We start from the raw sequence: 23,750 nt of genomic DNA on the forward strand, positions 1-23,750 counted from the left end.
TTAATACTTTAAAAAACCCTTAAGCATTGTACAACGTAAAAACAATAAACAATATCATTAAAACAAAAGTACAACATAAAACCAGGAAAACAGCAGTGCAAAAGCATATAAAATAAAAACAGGAATTCGGGGAATTCAAACAAAAACAGGGTCCAATCCTATCGGTGAGGGAAAGTCTGGAAAAAAAGATATGCCTTACTGTTGTTTCCTCTTTTAAAATTGCTGTTTTATGAAGTGCTGTTCTTGTTGTTTCATTGATTTTGGGACTTGTTCTGTTAATTGCTGTTGTATACATTGTTGACGTATGTGGCCATTTTAGAACACAATCCTAACCCTCTTGATGTTGATGGGTGGTGTGTGTGTGTGTGTGTGGTTAAAATGGAGTGTAGGTGTCTCTCTGTCACCCTCTGCTGATGAAGAGCAGTGCCACTGGTGGGGGTGGGCTTCACTGTGGCAGAGGCACCAGCTATACCCAGAAATCTGCCACCTATGGTTGTCCTGCTGGCAGTTATAGGCAGAAAGCCTCAGAATAGGGCATCATCTGCCTGGTCGAAAGCACCATAGAGTGCCTTGAAATCAAGAAATACAAATAAAACAAGTAGTCAAAAATGGAAGCAAAAACCTGACTTCTTCCTTGTGGTCATGCTGGAGGGTGAAAGGGGAGGAGGAGCTGAATCCAAGGTACGCAATGCTAAACCTGTCGGAATTTCTCTGTTGAGATGCGTGGCAGAGTTGCGTAGCGCTGTGGAACGGAGAGTATTGAGCGAGCTTAGTGTGTGTGTGTGAATCTTTGCTAAGATTCTACCTTCCCTGCAAATTAGTCAGACAGAGACTTTAAGCTTTAAAATAAGAAGCAACTTCTTTATTCTGGAAGTACATGCTTGATTGGAAAGAGTTCTATATCTAGCTAACTGGCTATGCTGGAGCAGCAAGCACTGGTCCCAGTACTCGCCCTCATCCTGGTTGAGAGGAGAGACAAAGAGAAGATGTCTGCTCCCCTCTCGAGAGAAAGAGAACACAGAGAGAGTCGGGAAGGAACTGAGATCAAACATCCTGTTGCTTATCAGTCTAGCAGGAAGGGAAGAGACGGCAGGATCAAAGGGATAGGTATAGCCTCAACCAGCAAGAGGTCTAGCTCTCTAGCTACCCTTATTAACCCCATGCAGCCTCAACCCACCAAGTTGGAGTTGAACCTCATACATTCCAACAAAACCATAGCTTAGTGTTCCATCCAAAAGCAACTTATGTATAAATGGGGTGTACCTGGGGGAACATTCACAGATATGATGATCACCCACCTATAATCTCATGTGATGTAGTCCAGCTAGAGTTGTTTGATGTGGTATTCCTAATCACATGGCTTGGTTGCTTCCAACTACAACAGAAAAGTATGCAGCTATAGTGGAAAAGCCTCTTCAAAATAGCATAGGCAAATCATTGCCAATGCTGCTATATCACAACCATGCCATGTAACACTAAGTATTACTTTTAATAAATAATATTAATAAAATAATAAAACACTACAGTGTGGCAACATGTAAATGGTTGGGGTTGTAGCACAGTACTGTCAACCCACACATCCTGGGTCTGTCCGTGAGAGGTAAGCTGTGCCACACAGTGTAATATTATGCCAGCATGGTGGTCATTGTGTCTCATTTTGAACACCTGTTTGCTGGTGCAGTGAAGCGACAGGATTTGACTTTAACATCTATGCTTCCAACTTCTGAGTCAGTCATGGAAACTGAGAATTTCTCTAAGAAAGGTTTGAAGCTGCTGGAAAATGGTGTTATCTACATTTGGAAAAAAAGAACCTAGTGAAATATTACCTTGAGACCCTTTCCATTGTACTCTGCACTCTGAGTCATGGTTTCATGATGTTTGATATACAGAACAAGGGCTGGTGAATGATAAATGTCTAACCGGCATTTTGCTACCAACCCATGTTGATAAGGCTTACCAACTTCCAGATCAGTTTATTCCTTGCATCTAGATTTAGCTGGGAAACTGAGCACAAATAATCTGAAATTTTCTACCTTAACCTTTTGATAAATGCTGTTTATAACAAAATGTCTCATTTTGTCTTTTGTAAACAAGAGTGGGTATCCTGCCTTTCTTTTCTTTTTTCTTTCAGACTTCATTCAAATTAATTCTGGCTGCTGCTTTTAGATTTTTTCTTGGAGACCATGCATGTAGAATCATTAACATTATTATTTCAGCAATACTAAAGCAGCACATCAGCAGTCAAAAAGAGGAAAAAAGGAGGGGGAATTACATTATCCATTCAGAATAATTTCCCACTATAATATAAATGTTACCCAGGATAGGGCTTTGAAATGGATACTGATTCTTTAAATTCTTTCCTGTCTGTTTCAGGAAATAGTGAGATCTTGTTGATAATGAAGTACAATGTGTCTAAAGTTCACTTCTAAACACTTGGCTCTTTTCTGTGAAAGTCATCTGCATTCCCTTTATAATTCTAAACCACCAGAGATATTCCTAATCTTGGAGATCTGATCCAGTGCTATCATTCAGAAAATCCTTGATAATAATTCCACCATTCAGATCTATGAAAGGACTAATGCTTTGCCACTTGTGCCGTCTTCTACTTCTTTTTTTAAGTCCCAAGTCTAGGGAATAAGGCCTTGGCTTACGGGTTTGGAGATTTAGTTGTTTGTAAATAAAATGATTATTACTATTATTATTCAGGTTCTTAATCAGTGCAAGCAAATGGCATCTGTTTGTTATCATCTTTTCTCCAGAAGACAAAGGCTCCAGTCCCTATGGTGCTGACTGCTGGCCCCAAGTGGCTGTTGGATGTGACTTGGCAAGGAGTGGAAGACAGCAAAAACAACTGCATTGTGTACAGCAAAGGTAAACACAAGCTGATTTTCCTTCCATTTTCTTTGCAGGGAATTAAAACAGTGCTGATAAAACATGCCCGTTGTATAACAGGCAGCAAATACAGGGTGCAAAGGAGAATCTGTAGCTCCCCTTTCTCGACTTGTGATCTAAGAATTATTATTCTATTTATTATTTGAAAAATGTTTTCTACACTATGCATTAAATAAGTACTGTATGAAGCAGAGGCATGCTATTACCATTTAAGATTCTAGCAAATAAAACACATTTAAAAAAGAAAGACACAGAGCTTTCTTATATCTTGATGCCATTGTAAGCCATTGCTTCATTTACTTGCCATGTAAACTGCTGCACAAAGTATATCCTAGGCTTTCCAGACGGACTTGTAGAAATGTAGCACCTCTTTGATTCCACCCCCCCCCCGCAAAGAGTTGCTTGCTGCATTATATCACCTGAGTTTTAAAAGAAGTTAATTAAGCAGAGCAGGAGCTGCAGTTCTAACCTGATTTAAACTCAAAATGTTGTGCCCCCATCCCTATCTCATGATAGGTGAGTGAACCTTGACATTTATCAAAACAAATTGTTCAAAAAAGACATTATTTACTGGAATATTATTGTAAATGATGTTGTAATTATTTTGAAATCATGACCGTGACGAAGGATTACACTGAGGATGAAGAAGAAAAAAGGCAGCTAGCTTTGGCTTGCTGGGTGTTTGAGTCACCTGGTGTAAAAATATATAAAAAAGAGCTTTACTCATTAACAACATCATTATGCTATTTAGAATTCATGGCTATTATTACTACTTTCCACTGCTTTCCCAAAACGATAGTCTAGGATCCACAAGTGGCTCACAAGAGTATTGTGTTTGGGCTACCAAATTGCTTTCAATAGGGGGCCAAGATGTTAGCTGCAATCCTGCACACCCTTAGGCTGCTTAAATCCCATTAACATCAGTAGGGTTTGAGCAGCCCAACTGCATAGGATTGCAGCTATTGTGCAGTATAATGGATAGGCAGCTGAGCTTTCAAGTTAGGATGTTGGTTGACAGGAGTAGTTGGAGCAGAGGCAGAACTTATGTTCTATCAATAAACTTATATAGATGAAAGTTTGGGAACTTATTCGATAGGATGTCACTCCTGCTTCTGTCAGTATTCCTTTGGTCAATAGCTAGAGGCCTGAGCTTTAAAAGAAAAGGTACAAAATTCCACCTCCAATGATGAATGTGTACTAACGATCTATGATACCTGAATGCTCAGTCAAGGAATTGTGAATACAGCTGTTGTGCCCCATTAGCATAGTCTATGTTTTATTTATTCCCCCCATTTAGTCTTTCCAACTAGGCTCAGGTTTCAAATTCTCTAAATCCCCAGTCTCAGCGCTTTGTGATTGCTTTAGATATTGCACAGTTCTACAGCAATTTATTTTAGTTTTTTTTATTACTTACCAAACAGACCCACTGAGATGAAAGATTTATTTGCTGAGACATCCTAGTGACCATTTTTGCATGCAACCAGTAACGCAAATAAGCACCCATATCACTATATTAACATACAAAACACTAATCATAACATCAAAGGCTACTAAAACTTACTGGAAATAATTACAACTTGTTACTATAATCATTTCAATTTGTACACTTATAAGAGGATTGACCTTAAAATGCTACAAGCCTTTGATAACTGAAACCCTGAAAACAGAGAATTTGCATGTTTAAAAACGAGTAGTTGCACACCAGGGTCTTAAGCATTCTTCCTATTTTAATTACAGAACACCAATAAATTAATTCTATAACCTGAAAATACCTGATTTAGTTAAGGAAAAACACCTGAGCCTAAAAGGGAATGAATCTGCACCATTTTAAAGTTTATTGTGACTCATTGCTTTAGCAGCAGAAAACAGCACAGTATTGGATGTTAGCATACAGTAACATATTTCATATGCATGAGAAATTGCAATTTATTTAAAAAAGTATTAAATGCTGCTTATGTGAAAACTTTGCTGCAGCTATCCGAAGTAGAACTTCAGCCTAGACATACATCAGGAACAGAAATCTAGGATGTTCATAACTTAAAATGTTTTTTTCTGACAGTCTCTCACACTTCTTTTTATCTGCTCTTCTTCTTTGCTTACTTTTTATATTATTCTTCCCACACACAAACTCCTGTATACACTCACATTTTTTGCAAAGTGCAGTGCCTGAGCTACGAGCAAAATGTGTAAGGACTGATCCTGTTATAGAACCACTTTCTTAAATTCAGATCTGGCAGTAGCATTTTCTTGAAGAGGAGCCAATTTCCATTATTTTGTATGTGTGCTGAACTGTGGTAGTTTACCCCAATAGCAGATAAGGTGGTAAAACCGTACCTGGACTGTACCACTTCAGATTAAAAATTGTGCCTTACATTGTTAAATGATTGCACATACAGATCCCCTCTGTCAGTCCAGAACTCTTCATCCTGACATCAGCTTGCTATGGGCTGGCTGCTTTTAATATGGAGAAGGATACAGTCTGAAGTAGCAAAATCATGTACTACATATAAAGTTGAATTGTTCAAGAAAGTGAATGGGTTGCATGATCACTTCACTGAGTGTCTAGAGCCTGGTCTTCCAACAAGAGACAATTTTTCCACATGGCTAGCAGTGGCATACCAGTATATTGAAATATATTGAAAAAATGGGATTCTGGGGTTCACACTGGCAGAAATTCACTATCACAGGATGTGGTGATGAACACTATCTTAGATGGATTAGACAAATTCATGGGGGGTTACTGTTATTTGTTATGAACCATGAACCAAATGGCAGTGTACCACTGAATATCAGTTACGTTAAACAGCGAGGGTTATTGCCTTCAAACTCTGCATATTGATTAATTATTTGAAATATTTCTACATGGCCCTGTATCCAATGGGCTCCAGGGCAGTATACAATAAATGTAAACTTCTGTCTTCCTGGTAGAATCTGGCTGGTCATTTTGGGAAACAGTATGCTAGATTAAATTGAACTTTGTTCTGATCCAGCAGGGTTCTTACATTCTTAAATTCACCCCACATAGTTTCCACATTTTGACACTCATCAGCCCTCCCTGAGTGATCAAGTGAAGCTTGAAAGTTTTGTTCCATGAAAATATTGGAGAAAGATATACAAAAATAAGTATTACTAATATGTAATTCTAATGGCTGTTTAGAACTTGAACTAGAGAAACCAGGTTTAAGATGACTACTACATGCCTCTGGAAAAAGGTTTTGATCTGATTCACACACGCTCATGTACATCACTTGATTTCTCTACTTGAGTACTGTACACCTGATGAATGGCAGCTGAATGTATAAACTTACTACATTCCCATGATTGTCTGAAGTTGTGGCTGCACACTGTGGCCATGTGCTCCTCCCTTGCCACTTCAGTCTCCTTGAATGGGGGAAATCTGACTTAATGCTTTTAATTGTTGTAAACCGCCCAGAGAGCTTCGGCTATGGGGTGGTATACAAATGTAATAAATAATGATGATGATGATGATGATGATGATGATGATGATGATGGTGGTGGTGGTGGTGGTGGTGGTGATGGTGGTGGTGTTTGTCAACAGACCAGGAAAATAAGCCAGCCATCTTAATGCAAGTCAGGATCATTGCACCAAACCTGGCACATAATAGGAGGAAAGATAGGCACAACACTTTGTTTTATGACATTTTGGATGATCATCCAAACATGGCCATTGATAAGGATTGTGTTTGAGTTGATGTGAGGGGTATAAACGTTCTGTGGTTTTAAACCTGTGATGATGACCCATTCACACTTGCCAGCCACCCACTACTCAGGTGACGAATGTGCATAAATGAATCAGCCCATATAATTTACCATCTCATAATGAATATTTCCTATATCCCAATAATTTCTTATCTGGTTTTGTATGGATGATTATTATTAACACTTACAATAACTTTATCATCTATGCTACCACAGTCTTCTGTGTTAATTTGTTAGGTCAGGTTTGTGTGCCCAGTTTGGGAAAGTACCATTATTTCTCTCATTCTGTAAGAACTACACAAAATAATCTTATTAGGGCTGCAACAGCTTGAAGGTGGCATATGTTTGTTTTCCCATTTCAAAACTATAGATCAACTTACTATTCCTAAAAGTTACCTTACCCATATTAAAAGTTTGGTGATCAGCTTGTTGATTGACTCATTTTCTGAAAATAATTGTTGTCAATAAGATTGAAATGAAATCATCCCACTAGGCAGTGCTACAGATGCGAATGGGAATGTTGACAAAAGTTGTGTGTGCATGTGTGCATTGAATTTGTATTGGATTCCCCTTAGAAAAGTTTTTTTTAGATTACATTCTTGGTTGATAGAATATACTGCATTGATAGAACAGTAAAAAAAGGAAAAAGGAAAAAACAAATAAACTAGAATGCATAATGCGTGTGGACCTTCACTGTGCGTTTTAACTGATCTTTTCCCCTTTGAAAACCTTTCAGTAACATTTGCTTGGTGTCTGATAGAATGACATATGAGATAAAGCCTTCTTCAGCCTGTTTTTATGCATCTTCTTTCAACCTCCTGATGGTTAGTAATAGCTTAAGCAACTTGGATCCTTAATTTCTATGCATCCTTTTAAGCAAATGATGAAGCAAATTAGGAATGGACCAGGAGATTGCATTTGCCCTCCCTCACCTACTCTCTTTCAATCCCCCCTTTTGACCTTACCATGGTTGTCCATTATGCTAACTACAGCTTTAACTGTGGTCAGGGCTTACCACAGTTTTTGCTTAATGCAAGACCTAAAAACAGTTCCAAACTGTGGTTTGAGGTCCTGGGTTAAGCACGAACCTTGGTTAGCCTTAACTGTGGATAGCATAATTGCTGATGTAACAACTAACTAGCTCACCATGGTTAGACACTGTGAGATGAATTCATATTGTGGAAGAGATGGAAAGGGGGAGGGGACATGTGATCTTATGATCTACTCATACCTTGATGAATTGTGGTCAAGCAAGTTGGTAGCATCATATCTGAATTAGTTCTTGGATGTTAATCTGTTGTGACTGAATTAGACTGTGGTGACTGCAGAAATATCTAGAAAATAAGTGTAATAAAAGATATTTGGATAATTTTTTCTTCTACCAGGAGAGGAATAGAGCGTAACAGGGACAGCAAACCTAGTACTAGGCACTGCTTCATCCATTTGGTGAAGTGTAGCATATAAGCACAGTGGTATCCACCAGTGGTACCACAATGGGAATGATCTAAGCACAGAAGTGACAGTGGCAGAGTTAGACATAACACATATTTATCTGATGGAGAACTCCTTAAGGGGCCCTGGCCCCAAGCGATTTAGGCCCTTGAAAATTAATGAAGGAAAAATAGATTTCTTTCCCTTAGTCACACACAGCAGGCATTAAAAACAGGTCTGCGTGTACGGAAAGAAGAGTAAGGGTTAAGCTCACTTTGCTGCAAAATTCCTTAGCATCTTTCTGTGCCAAGAATGGCTAAATGTGTGACCGCAGATCATTTATTTAGTATTGTTTCTCTTGATTAACATATTTTTTACTATGTGATCTTGGAAACGGGGTTTCTGATCTCTTCTACTATAGAATAACGACTGTAGCTAAAGGGAAGTTTTATAACAGAATCTAGGCAGAAATGAGATAGAATTTTAGCTTGATATTGATTCTTTTTAAAATAGCATGATGAGTATGATGTGTATAATTTTATAGAAACTGCCAGTCACTCTAAGGAGAACCAGATTTGGCTTGTAATGATGGCTTCACCCAAGGAACATGCTGTTATGTCCTAGAGATATTCCTTGACCAGCTTGACTGTTCAGGAGCCATGATAGAAAGGAATGTAATGGTACATATTGGTTTCAGAACAGTACAAGATCATCAGTAATATATGACAGCAGAATAGTGGTAGTATCAGCCAAAGGGACGGACTGACATCAATGAACACAATGGGAATGGGAGGTATCTTCTTGATTATGAATATCCATGAATTCCTTTTAATAAAGCTATCTGGTTGGTTGGAAGCATTTCAAGAGGGAAGAAACTGTTATGTTACATAGGAAAGAACTTGGGGGATTGGTTAAATCATTGTCACATGCTGTAATTATACTCTGTAAAAGATCTGTGCACACCATACTTCTTTACAGTCCCTCTTAAATTTCTGGGGGGCTGTCCTTGCATATGCTTGCCAACCAAATAAAGGCCTACCTTTTTGCTTTAAGCCTGTCGTAGATTATTTAAAGGACCCCAGGAAAAATCCCACAGGAGAAATAGAAAAATTCTCCAACATATCATCTAGTTCAGGACACACCAACATGGCGTCCATGGGTGCCATGACATCTGTGAAGGCCTACAATGGTGCCCCTGGCAGGTGGACCAGAGTCTGAGCTTTCTTTTTTTTCTTAAGTAAGTCTCTAGCCCTCCTAGAAAGTAATGTATAGAGCAAAATGTGCAAGTACCTTTCTAAGTGATTTCTATGAAATGAACCAGTCTGACTGCTCCTGCCTGTCAGTATTTTTAGCCAATGAATTACATCAGAGAAGTGATTGATAAATGAGGTGTTTGGACACCAGGCAATAGGAATCCCTAGGTTCCTAATGAGCTTCTATTTTCCCCTCCCTTTTGCTGTACTTTTCCTGCATCTGACTTTTTTTCTAGTCCTTGGGAACTCCATAGTTTGCCCTTCCTTTTCCCCTAGCAATGGATGCATCTTTTCTGTGGTGGGTTTGCCTGAGAAAAGGTAATGCCTAGATGTTATTTTCTGCAATTACTACTATACATTAAGTGTGGCTGAATGTTAAATCCCCTTCCCCACAAAAGGTAAATGTGAACATTTTGCAAAGAGGCTTAGGCATGTTTTCTGCTTTGCAGCAACTAAAGAGCAGGGCTCATTAAGAATTTACTGCATAGTTAACTTACAGTACAATGGTATGCATGTTTACTCAGAAGTAAGTTTCTTTGTGTTTAATGGAGCTTACTTCCAGGTAAGAGGGTAAAGGGTAGCAGCCTAGGCTTTGGTTTAAGGTTGACAATGGGTATGGAAATAAGATTATGTGAAAAGCTTTACCATTACTACACATAATTTTGTGTTATGTCACACCCCCATGGCAGCCTTCATTTTTAACTTATGCCCCCAGCACTCTTGCAAAATTTGAAATGTGCCTCTGGTCCAGAAAAGGTTGGCAACTTCTGATCTAGTGCTCACCTGAGTATAGTATGTACTCAAAGCAAGTGGCAAATTGAATAGCTGATATTAAACAAAATGCTAGGCTCTTTCATTAAGAGTTCAAGGAAATGAGAGGGGAGTGAAATGAAGAGAAAAAGAAACAAGTTACGTAACAAAATTGTTTATTATAAAATGAAAATTTCTGCAAGTATACATGTGTTCATCTTACCTAAACAATGATATTTTAAATAATAATAATAAAAATTATGTTTGGCATTGGTAAGAGAGGGTGCCTGTAAAAATATTTAGCAGTGGGAATTATAAAATCATAAGGCGATTAAGTTAGCTAGTTGTGAAATTCTAATATTGCTTTTTAAATGACTTGAGGATATAGGAGGTGCAAAGGTTATTATCTGTTATCAGGAATACAGCGGAATTGTATGACTGGATAATAACTAAACAACTGACACAATGTAAAATTACATTATCAGTGTGTTAAAACAAAATTGCGCCCTAAAGGAGTCTACATGCCAGCTCAGAGCTGCAGTGTAATTATGCTTAACTCTGATAATTAAAATACAACAGAGATCAACAGAATCATTTTCATTAAGAAAATTATTAATGATGGTGGTATAACAGTAATTGATTGCAGAGCACCACAGGATAACTCCATGCAGTAAAAACCAACATGTTTAATATATGTCAGACCATTTCAATGTGGTGCGTAAGGCTGACAGTGTTTGAAATTAAGATAGAACTTGCATTCGAAACCAAAGATCATAAAATGGCTGCTTTTAAAACGACTTCAAAAAAATAAAATCCAGATTTCCTGGTTTTTGAAAAACCTGGAGTGACTGTCCTATGAACTGTAAGAAAAGAAAAAAGGGGGGCAGCTATTTGCTACATCAGTTACACAGCAGAAGTAGGCAGCACAAATATTTCTCAAGCCTTCTGTCATTTCTTTTTATGCTCCACATTGGTTGTTTTTACACTTATGATCATGATTTACTGATATTATTTTATTTTCTATCTGGTCTCACCAAGTAGTTTTAAGTCCTTAGTTATTATTAAGATGATGAGGAAAAAATCATTTGTGCTCCCCCCACTGCTGTTCAATGCATGCTTAATGAAATGTGAGCAGATAATTCTATATAAATAATCATTGATAATTGGCTCAGGAGTAGCAATTTATGTTTGGTCTCACACGCTGTAGAAAGATGCTTAAATCCTTTCCATTTGAAACCTGCTGCCTGTGCATGCTTGAGCTTTTTAAAGAAAAATCTCGGGTTTGTTTTTGTTTTTAAAGGGAGGGCTCTCTCTTTCACCCCTTATTATCCCTCTTCTTTTTGTCTCATCTGCTGTGTAAATTATAAGCACTGTTTTGGAAGGTTCCTACTTGTTTTTATTATTGTGCAATGCGTAGAGTATAGTCTAGAGCAGCCTTTCCCAACCAGTGTGCCTCCAGATGTTGTTGGACCACAACTCCCATCTTCCTGACCATTGGCAATGCTGACTGAGGCTGATGGGAGTTGTGGTCCAACAACATCTGGAGGCACACTGGTTGGGAAAGGCTGCTCTAGAGCTATATAAACAGACTAAAAGAATAATAGCAATTCCACCTTCTCCCATTCAAGCCTGCCCTGGTGGTGTGATTTTCTGGAAATACCCTTCTCTCTTTACTGCCAACATCTGATATGTGTGTGAGAAATGGTTCTGCATGCAGTCTTTGGAACTCCACACGTAAGGGAAGCTCATCTAGTGTTCTCATTAATGGCCTTCCACTAGTAGGCGAAATTCTTTTTATTTAAATAGCCATTTGACATTTTGGGCTGATTTGTGTTTCTCTCCACTGCTCCTTATTTTAATCTATATTATTAATTTAATTTGAATTGCCTACTATTTTTTATCTGCTTCAATCTGATTTTTAGATCAATTTATTGTGATATTGCTTGTTTGTTCACGTGGATTAGATATATTTATCATATATTTTACTATTTTTAGCTACCATTTTTTATGAAAGGATAGGGTATAAATGCAACAAATATCAAATATGCATGTCAGTCACGCACAATTTCTATTACAACTTTTTTTACCAGCAGAGATCTGTTCTCTATTCACAATGTTAGACCAACTAAATGAACTTACTTAGAGAAGGAGTGAATAAAGGAAATGTTGTCCATGCAAGCTGATTATAATAAATGGAGTTGTACAGAGGTTGGTAGATAACACTCAGAAGTATGATATGTTAGATAACAGAGTCTACAATGAAGCTTAGCCACTTCTAGTATTGTCAACTAACGTTGACTTCTTGGTCATTTATTGCTGAGCTCAATGTTCATCAAAGACACATGGGTAGACCCTTTTTTTTAATTCCACCACTTCACATCAAGGGTCTAAAGACTCCCAGCTTGCTTGAAGAAAAGGAAAACATATAGGAGATAGCTTAGTTCTCTCCCTGATATTTATTTATTTAATTTAATTTATATACCGCCCTAAGCCAAAAAGGCTCTCTGGGTGGTGTACATAAAAGATAAAACAAGCACAATATATAAATACAATAAGTATAACAAAATCAAAGATCAAAACAAACAATAACAAAGAACCAACAGCGTCAAAATACAACAATAATGAAAATACTGATAAAATACACTATAAAATACAATTTAAAATACACTTTAAAATGCCTGGGAGTATAAAAAGGTTTTCACCTGGCGCCGAAAGGATAGCAGCGTCGGCGCCAGGCATACCTCATCGGGGAGACTATTCCACAGTTTGGGGGCCACTACCGAAAAGGCCCTAGTTCTAGTCACAACCCTCCGGGCTTCTCGATGGGATGGCACCCGGAGGAGGGCCTTAGATGTTGAGCGCAGTGTACGGGTAGGAGAGGCATTCCACCAGGTATTGCGGTCCCATGCCGTGTAGGGCTTTATAGGTCAAAACCAGCACTTTGAATTTAGCCCGGAAACAAATAGGAAGCCAGTGCAGACGAGCCAGAACAGGTGTTATATGAGCAGACCTTCTGGTCCGCATCAGTAATCTGGCCGCTGCATTCTGGACTAGCTGTAGTTTCCGAACTATCTTCAAGGGCAGCCCAACGTAGAGCGCATTGCAGTAGTCCAGCCTAGAAGTTACCAGAGCGTGAACAACTGAGGCAAGGTCGTCACTGTCCAGATAGGGACGTAGCTGGGCTACCAGTCGAAGATGGTAGAAAGCATTCCGTGCCACCGAGGCCACCTGGGTCTCGAGAGACAAGGAAGGATCGAAAAGAACTCCCAAGCTACGAACCTGTTCCTTCAAGGGGAGTGTAACCCCATCAAGAACAGGATGAACATCCTCCATCTGGGCAGTGAAGGCACTCACCAACAGCGTCTCGGTCTTGTCAGGATTGAGCTTCAGTTTGTTAGCCCCCATCCAGTCCATTATCGCGGCCAGGCAACGGTTTAGCACGTTAACAGCCTCACCTGAAGAGGATGAAAAGGAGAAATAGAGTTGCGTGTCATCAGCATACTGATGACAACGCACCCCAAAACTCCTGATGACCGCACCCAGCGGCTGCATGTAGATGTTAAAAAGCATGGGGGACAGTACCGATCCCTGCGGGACTCCACAATGGAGAGTCCAGGGTGTTGAGCAATGTTCCCCAAGCACTACCTTCTGGTGACGACCCACCAAGTAGGAGCGGAGCCACTGCCAAGCAGTACCCCCAACTCCCAACTCCGTGAGTCTTCCCAGAAGGATACCATGGTCGATGGTATCAAAAGCAGCTGAGAGATCAAGGAGAATCAACAGAGTCACACTCCCCCTGTCCCTCTCCCGACAGAGGTCATCATACAGGGCGACCAAGGCTGTTTCAGTGCCAAAACCGGGCCTAAAACCAGATTGAAATGGATCAAGATAATCAGTGTCATCCAAGAGCCCCTGGAGCTGGCCGGCAACCACCTGCTCCAGGATCTTGCCCAGGAACGGAACATTCGCCACAGGTCTATAGTTGTTCACGTTGTCTGGGTCCAAGGAGGGTTTCTTCAGGAGTGGTCTCACCACTGCCTCCTTTAGGCAGTCAGGGACCACTCCCTCTCTTAAAGAGGCATTTATTACCTCCTTGGCCCAGCCGGCGGTTCCGGTCCTGTCAGCTTTCACCAGCCAAGAGCGGCAAGGATCCAGTACAGACGTGGTCGCCCGCACCAGTCCAAGGATCCTGTCAACATCCTCAAGCTGCACAGACTGAAACTCATCCAATAAATGAGGACAAGATATGCTAGTTTTCTACATTAAATAAAATTTTAATGGTCTTTTTTGGCAGGGGTTAGGAGGGGAGTTACGCAAAAGTGCCTGTTTGAACATATCCCATATGTGGTCTTAAGTGATATAGTCCATGAAGGACTTTTACCATCTGATTTCTCTCAATATGTAAGATCTTGTATTGTATTGTAAGAATACCAGACCACAATTTTATTATTATTGCTAACATCAACTAATATGGCTTCTTAAAGAGAGAAAAAATGCAAAAATCTACATAGAATAGCAGTCGTTAATGTCTGATATATCTGAAAAGTCATGAATCTGCAATATTGTATAGCTATTGATTTCAAATGTGAATGATACATTCACAATATGTGATCATGTACAACATGTCTGTCTGTTTTTATTTATTTCAAACATTTCTAAACCAGATGGATGTAACAAAAACATCAGAACAAAACATAATCTTAATTAGCTCTGTTTAGAGCTAATACAATAGGTTGTATTCAGAACTTAATGTACCTAAGTTACTCTTGTTCATCAATTTTAATGGATCTGCTCTGAACTAACATTGGATGCAAGCAGGTATATCAGGTATCCAGATTAAGATCTTGAGTTGCTCTTCCTTTTCACAGAATGGTTTTGGATCCAACACAGACTTTTACTGGTGCGGGTGATTTTTGCCAATTCCCCCCATTCCCTCTGTAGCACTCTATGCCATCTCCCACACTGTTTTGATGAAGCAGTTATATTGGGGGTGGGGCTGCAGGGGAAAGGTGTAATTGGTGAAAAGTCTCTTGCCCTCCTTCTGCCAGTGCAATTGTTCCAATAACAGAAATTCATTGACAGGATTTCAAGATTCAAGCCTGCGTGTACAGTATTCAGAACTAATGGACTAAATAATGGCAAAACAGAATAAGGTGACCTTACATGTTGAAATTAAGCACAGGAGAGAGGACATTAAAACTGTGTCTTGTCCAGTTGAAAACATGTTCTAGAAGCACTTGACACTTGACAGGCCAAAATATAGTTACCTAATTAACATCAGTTATAAAATAATGCTAACACTTTAAAACCTTCTGAAGAATTAAGGTTTCTCAAACATATGAGGCTTTGCAACTTTGTCCTTGCAAATGGAATCAAGAAAAAAATTAGAATTGATAGTTTATAAGGTTAAACATTTTTTGTGATTTAGCCACCTTGACTTGAGTCTACATCTTACACAGAATATGGTGTTGTATGCTCTATGCCCAGTGATTCTGAGCCAACGCTCCAGAAGCATTCTAAAGTACACATGGAACTCCAACCACTCACAAACTTTTCCATTTGCTGTAATAGTGAGAAAAACTTGGTTTGAGCAACATACGTAAATGTGTGAGGCTGTGCAGGTACCTATGTATGTAGGGCAGTGGTCAAGAGATTCAAAGAGTGGGGAGTCCCCCATGGCCCCCCACCAAGAAATCTCACTGGTTAAACTATTTTAGCTTTAAATTGCTCAGATATTATGGCCAAAGTACAGCAATCATATTTGCCTAAAACAAACAAACAACCCAACAACACTTTTGATGAAACATGGTGGTAAATTAGGGACTGCAAAGCCCATCAGAGTAGTTTTAGTCACCTCACTGAAACACTTGTTATTTTCTTTGAAAGTCCTTGCATGTTTTATCTGCACAAGAATCTCTACATTAGACTCAATGTTTCACTTCCGGTGAAATTCAGTGGCAGTACTAGCAACGAGCCCCTGGAATGGACTATGGAATAGATGCAAAATGTGAAATTTCTCCCCCACCCCCATTAAATATTATTTTGCAATCCCTGAGACTATTGGATTCCTTGGGCTTCAGGATGCCATCATTTTCACAAGCACTTTGCTTCCCAGGAACATTGCTGCTTTTGTCTTCTGTGCAAAGCTAACAGAAAAAACAACAACACAAATTTGCTGAGCCACACATTTGAAGTTGTCGACAACCCCATACACGGGAAAACAGAAGAAAATATATATGCACTCTGTCCTGTCAAAAGGCTTTCACCTTATCTTGAGAGACTGTCAGGGCAGGAACATCATGGAATGGACAGGAGTCTATTAAATTAATAAGCTGCTGGATGGTGTCTGGAGAGTTATGATGCTCCATAAATCCAGTTTGATCATGGTGGACAAGGTTTAAATCTGCAGACTTCTAATACACATCCACTTTTTGGATTGAATTTGAAGTTTTGTGCTGGAGACAGAGATAGTCCTGCAGCTTGTGAATTAAGATTTATCTTTTTTTTCCCCCCTTATAGCATTTTTTTAAAAAACAGGGCTTGACAAAATGAAAGCACCTTAGGGATCCTGGCAAATGTTACTGCTTGAAATGAAAGAGCTGTTGTCAAGGTGAAACCATGACCTAGAAGCCTAATATCAAACCTTGGTCATTCTTTTCAAACAGCCCCATCAGAACAGAGAGCAAAAGGTCTTTATGAAATGAAGCAAGGATGAATTTAGCTACAACCTCCTTTATAGTGATTCCTGTCAAATGCTTCTACTCTGAGTTCATGACACAAGGGGAAATGAATGTTGGCAGGTATACTTTGTACGAAATAAAAAGGGAGGAAAACTGAGAATTTATTCTTCCCTGATTATAGAAACTCCTGCTTTATGAAAGCTTTTTCTGCAATACAAGACTACTGTGTTGCTTGCCCTCCAGATACTCAGCCTGGTTTTAATAATTAAGAAAATAACTTTGTCATACCATTTATAGTGATTATTAGTCCCCAAGGAAGATTAATGGAAAATGTTAAAAAGCAACCTGGCTGTTGGACATGAACAGCTAAATGAATGCATGGAACAAACAATGTAAATCTCTCTCATACGCATGTGGTCTCTAGCCGATTACAGATCTTCAAGGGAGGACAGGAAATTTACATGACTCCTCCTGGTGGAAGAGCTTTGAGGTTTGGCTTTTAATGGAGCCAGATGAACTGACACCAGCAATTAGTGATGGGGGGATCCTTCAGTTTGCCAGGATGATGGACAACTGGACAATTGTACACTTAGGTTAATTGCCATTAAGCCAGAATTGTACCTTGTATTCTAGGAAACTACTTAATTAAGTTTGACTGGATCATGTAGTGTTGGGATACTATGATTATTTAACACATGTAAATGTATTTTTTATTAGATAGTGTCAGCTCTTCACTGAGACAGCAGTGTCAGTGGGGGTGCAGGCAGGGCTGGAGATTCCTTGGTAATTGCCAGGCCTTAAGTCCTCAGCCGGCAGCTTGGCTATAAATCTGCCAGGCTAGCAAGGAGGAAGCAAGATAAGGGCAGAGGCCGTTCAAAGCTTACGTGCCAAGCCAGAAATCCAGAAGAGACATCAGTGAAGGTCTGGGTCTAGTTTGCCGAGAGATCAGTCCAAGTCAAGGTTCAGGGGATAGGAAGACACACAGTGGTCACACCTGACATTGTAGTCAGCAACAAGCTGAAGCCAAGGTTTGACTTTTAAGGAGCAGGTTTGTCAGCAGGTGTGAGCCATCAGTGTTTTGGCCTTAAGTGGACAGGCCTGCCCCTCTTCTGCCTGACCTTCTGTTGTCTACGTTCTGCAGGTGAGGGGGGAATATCCTGTTCACTGTCTGCGTCTGGCTGAAAGGCTTCAGCTGTGTCTGGGGTGCTCTGCAGCTGAGGGGGAGAAGGAGCTGGGTTCTCAGGAGTTTCCTCCATTTCTCCTTCTGGGTCTGCTGCTTCTGGGTCTGCTGCTGTTACTCCCGAGTCATCCTCGTCTGATGAGTCCTCTGACGGGGCCATGACAGATAGTTTGTGGTGCAATGGTTCATGACTTATATGTAATTTCCCTGCATTGCATTTAGGAAATAATATAGTTAATGGTAATTACTACTACTTGGGTTTAATTTTTTTAATCAGTCTTGCTTTCTTCACCAGCAGGTATTAAATATAATGACTGCTCAGAAAATGTTGTAGATCAGAGAACCTCCTACCAATATTATGCACAACATACTTCAGAATGATTGAAAAGTGACTAAGATTGTGATCCTGAAAATACTGACCTGCCTAGCAGTAAGCTCTGCTGAGATCATTGGGTCTTACTCTGAATAGACATGCATAGAATTGTTCTGTAAGAAGCCTTTCTCCACCTGCAAATTTTATTTGTTTAAAAATATTTTCTATCTGACTATATACAAACTATGGCTCCATATACAGAATCTCAATCTGGACAGTCCAACTGATCTTAATAGACTGTTATGAAGTAAATATGGTTTGGTCTTATATCTCAGCCAATCTCTTAGCAGAAGTATTTGTGTTTAAGCTGATCGAATTCCACTGAAATCTATGGCAATAAATTGGTTCACGTCCAGACTTGGTACTGGATTGGACTGTCAGTCATGTTCCAAGCCTTTTGCACACTAGCTGCATTGAGAGTCAATACCAAATAGAATGTTGGTTCATGAACAGTGTAGGAAGCATTGTTGGGAAAATCCACAGGTTTCCATAAGTTTCAAATAAGATTCGACTACATTGATTTTTTAAATTATGGGACATATCAACATTATATCATACTGCTTTGGTTTCTGAGTACTGAATGCAAGTATGGGGATGCTGGCTGAAGATCTATGAGTTAAATAATGGCTTGCCCACTACCCAGTCATGATCTTTATATCAGATTGATGTAGATTTATGACCCTGCCATTGAGTCCCTGTGTGGAATAATTTCCAAATAGTGACAATGCTTTTTAGCTCCAACTTAGAGCCTCATTAAGACACTACTGGCATCGTGATAGCACCATCACAATCTCCTGGTGGGTGCTTGTGAGTCTTGTTTGCTTGGAAGTATTGGGAGAGAACTGATGTCCTGTTGTTGAGATTTGTTGTTTGAGCTCTGCTACAATGTGGTAAATCTCCATCACTACTTTCCCTCTTGTGTTCTCATTCCTAAAAAGGCATGAGTGGGAGCAGAGTGACACAGTCCCATGTTGCCTTGAGGTATGAACTGTGACCCACGGTTGCAAGTTATATATGCCTTGTATTGTAATATGACTAGCTACTGGGCCAAGCAGAATTCCATCTTTCAAGGACAGGCTAGCTATTGGATATAATAGTGTGTTCATTAGTGATTTCTGTTTGCAGCCAGCAGCTAGTGCTGGGTAAATATTGGCTATACTAGCTTCCCCATCATATCCAGCCCTTGCAATACACATAACAAACCTAATTTTGCCCTTGTTACACAGACACATGATATAAATATAGTACACTGATGAAGCATAACTTTCAGTTATGTGTATGAGCACCATACAGTATCTAGCTACATTGTATCTGTACATGCAGACTTAACTGTCATCCTATTCCATTCACATGGCACATTGCAACAGATCAGACTTTGCTATCAATATCAATATTATATTAATAAAATGAAAAATATGGAAGTGAACAAAAGGAGCAAAAACATTTTGGAAAAGTTGCTTATTAAAATATGTATTCTGTTTTTCACCTCCACAGTCCTCACTTGTTTGCTTGTTTTAAAGAAGCTGAAGGACATGGCAAGATTTTGTTCGGGAGACATTCAAGAACAAAGTCTGATAATATGATGCTTTATAACATAATTTTCATAAGCATTACTATAGTTATGTGTAAAGATATTACTGAATACATTGCAGATAAGAAACTAGACACTTGAAAACAGATCAAAACAATGATATGTCTGTGTTTAAAACAAAACAAAACATACACATACAGAGATTATTCATAGGAGCAATTGACTGATATGCCCTAACCTTCAACTCTGAAACTGTGATGAACTTAATGGGGTTGATCTGTTAGCTGAAGCAAACATTCAGAAATGTTGGAACGGAAGCATATGAGACATGAGGGAGTGAACTGGGTCTTTAGCCAGCAAGTACACTGATACTGTATGATGGGCAACTGCAGTTAGTATGTGATAGAAAAGGAAGGAAATGCACATAGGACTGTGAATGAAAGCTATGCTATAATGTGTAAACAAAAAACTCATCATGTGCAAATTCTTTTTTGCCCTGGGATATGTGATTCTTAATGGACACAGTGACCAGTATTTTCAAATAGTTTTAAAGATATAAATAAATATACATTAAAATAGGATTAACAAAAAATCAAATAAAGTTTATTCAGTTATGTTGCTTGTAAGATTAGAATCTAATGGAGTTTGGTTAAACTGTTTTTAAGCATTTTGTTCTAAAATGCAATTTCCATGTCGGATTCTGCCTGGGCAGGGAAGATGTAGCAGTCCATCGAACCTGCAGAAAAAGATTTATAACCAAGAAATAACCTCCTAGTTCAGTTTTCCCCCTTCAGCTGCTAGCCTACATTTTTTAAAAACTTGCTTGCTTATAGGCGTGGAACACTGTCCTTCTTTTGCCAACCCCTCTTATGAAATGCAGGCTACTAAAACATTTTGTAGCTAGAAATGAGCATTCATATCTATGCCAGCAGGAAAGTATGCAGGGAAAGGTTTCACCTCCTGTGCATGCAGCCCTGAAGCACAGTGGACTGGTGGCAGAAGGATGAAGCAATCTGTGACTCTGATACCAGCCCACATGATTTCTGTGCTGGATGTGCAGGAAGGGGTCTTGCACTGTTCAGTCCATCTCTCCACTCCCAAACCACTACATTGCCATGCTGGACATGCAGACTGAGCTTTGCTTCCTGCACGTCCAGCACAAAAATCAAGTGGGATAACAGCAAAGACACAGATCACTGTCTCCCTTCTCCATCAGCCCATGTTTCTAGTCTGGAAATGTGCAGGAAGTAAAGTGCCATCTTGGATATCCAGCAAAGAAACCACCTGGGCTGGGGACAGAGGCATGGATTGCTCTGTTCCTTCACCACCAGCCTGCTGTGTTTGAGTGCTGTATGCCTACACCATACGTTTCAAGCACCCTTATACCACTTTAACAACCATAGCTTCTTCCAAAGAATCCTGGGAATGGTCATTTGTTAAGGATGCTGAGATGAGACTCCTCACAGAGCTACAATTCCCAGCACCCTTAACAAACAAACTTTCCCAGGGTTCTTTGACTGTTGAAGTGGTATAACAGTGGTTGAAATGCATGTTGTGTATATGACCACAGCAGGCTAACATCCTCTTTGATGTGGTGGAGCGAGTTCACAGTGACAGCTGCTGGAAAGGATGTAGGGACTTCCTCCTCCACTGTCACTGCTCAGCCATTGTACTAAACATTCTGCTAGAGTTTTACTCATAATTTGGCACATGGTCTCAATTCAAACAAGCTTTTTATACTGAGGCTATTTCTAGATATTTGTTGTTTTGCTGGTAATTTTTAATTTTTCTGCTGTATTATTTTCAACCTTGTAATATTTTGGGGGGGCAGAGAAGCCCACAACCAGCACTCAGCTCAAATTCATACCCCCCCATCTCTCTCTGAAATAAACCAATATGGCTATCAGAATTGCCTGAATCCATGGTGTCACATTATAAAGGTGGGCCTATAACAATATAATAGTGTAGTGTGACTGGCTTTATTCATTTATTTAAATTGAGACAAGCAGAAAATGACCATAGTGTGAATTTTATACCAGTAAAGCACTTGGAACTAAAAGACTATTTCGATCTCTTGCTAAACTTGCCCACAATTCACTTTAATCTGAAAGAGGGGTTCAAAATCCAATCCTTAGTTAAAAGCTGTTGATATTCAAATTTTGCGTGGTAAAGGCTGGGATAGAGAAAGGAAGGTTGGTGCCTTTTTCAGTCCCTAGGCTGGTGAAATCCTCAGGCAACATACATAATGTGCTAATAGGAGATATTGTGAACCACTGTACTCCCCTGAAAAAAAAAATGAGAATGTATGAAAGCACTTGAACAGAATGAGCGTACTATTGCATTTGAAATTGTTAGATTGCAGTTCTCTTATAATACATCTTAGGTTCTAGTCTGCTCGCAATATAGTTTCAATAGATATACTAAGAGAAGAGAAATGCCAAGACCCGCTTTCACAGATTTCTCCCCCACCCCCACTCCCACCAGCCCGCTCTTTTTTTTTCTTCTTCTTCTAATCCCTGTGAGGCTCTGTGATTTTTTCATAGCTGGACTAAAGTTGTGTCAATGGGAGGCTTGCACCATAAAGTCTGAAATGTTAAAGAAAGCTACAAGGAACAGCTTTGAGGCAAGGTTTCAAGCTTTGTCATCACGCTTGAAGAATTTTCTGTTTAATGTACTGTAATGCAGAATTCAATGGGGACAAGTTTAATTGAGTTTTACACAACCCAGTTGGGAGTAGCACTGCAAGGTAGGTGATGTCTAGGTTTTTAATCTTCCACTCCGGAGAGGCTTGTTGACGAAGTGGTTCTTTCTCTTTGTAAGAAAAAAAGGAAGCATGAGAAATGATACATCCGTGGATAAAACCAATTGGCAACCCCCAAAGGAATGAGGGCGATAAGGCGAATCCAGCACTTGTAAGAAATAAAAGAATCCAACTGTTCATTTAAATGAGAAACAACACATGTGATTGAGGAGGCAGGGAGGCTGGTTGCCGGAATGGAGAGGAAGGGAGACTAGCAAACATAGCAGCTGATATGGGAGTAAGGCTTTCCAAACAAACAATCTAGTAGTTGTGAGAGGGATTAGGGGGAAAGATAGCTAATGATGTGTATATATTTTTGAAGAAAACAGGGAAGAAAATACTTTTTTTTTACGTATCAGGGAAGGTGGATAAAGCAGGAGGAGGGAGAAAGATGCTGCTGTTAGGCAAGTCCTACTTAAAAACAAATCTTCCTAACCTGAGGCCTCACATAGCCTCTCTATAAAACAGTGCAAAAATTACACTGGACCCTGTCAGAAAGAAAATAATACCTCCTCAGTGTATTAAATTTTAACCACATAGAGTTTGCATTTCACCCCTCTGTTTGTATATAGCAGCCAGAGAGATAGGGATGTGCTTCAAATAATATATCACTGGATCATCTTCCCATGATTTCTTCTTTTGTCACTGGCTCAAAAAATTTCATACTTTTTAAAAGAGGGACTCCCATATTTACATTTAAACTATTGTATAGTTTGAAATGTGCATTATTCTGCCATAATAAACCTTTCACACTTTCACACCCATACTACCTGTCCCAATGAGAGCCTTTGTTATCAAAACCTGTGTCCTTCAGCTTAATTTGATGTGGCCCTCAGCCTGATTTCATGTAGCACTAATTTCATGCAGTCCACAGAGAGAGGGGAGGATGATGGGGTAGCACACAGAGGAAGAACGCTTATACAATCCTGCAGTGCCCACTTTTTATTCTGACTCCACCCACCATTGGCTCTAGCACTGCCTACCATTGGCTGCAGCCCAACTCTATTAGGCTATCCATTTACACATTAACAAAAGAGGATATGCACTACTGAAAAAGAAGACAAAAGGAGGCACAAATTTGCATATTTGTTTTTTTAAAAAATGATAAAGTAATGGCTATAGATAGATAGATGCAAATTT

The 23,750-nt window shown here is 39.5% G+C and overlaps 1 protein-coding gene across 10 annotated transcripts in view; it reads left to right on the forward strand.

Moving 5' to 3' along the window:
* Nucleotides 1–23,750, forward strand: part of ZFPM2 (zinc finger protein, FOG family member 2) — a 529,061-nt gene that overhangs the window by 338,724 nt on the left and 166,587 nt on the right. For all 10 annotated transcript variants that reach the window (XM_061604835.1, XM_061604878.1, XM_061604862.1 and 7 more), the window contains one exon: nt 2,760–2,871. In XM_061604835.1, coding sequence (XP_061460819.1) covers nt 2,760–2,871 — 112 coding nt within the window. The remainder of the gene's footprint in view (nt 1–2,759; nt 2,872–23,750) is intronic.

This window comes from Rhineura floridana, chromosome 1 (assembly GCF_030035675.1).
Source record: "Rhineura floridana isolate rRhiFlo1 chromosome 1, rRhiFlo1.hap2, whole genome shotgun sequence".
Taxonomy (NCBI): Eukaryota; Metazoa; Chordata; class Lepidosauria; order Squamata; family Rhineuridae; genus Rhineura; species Rhineura floridana.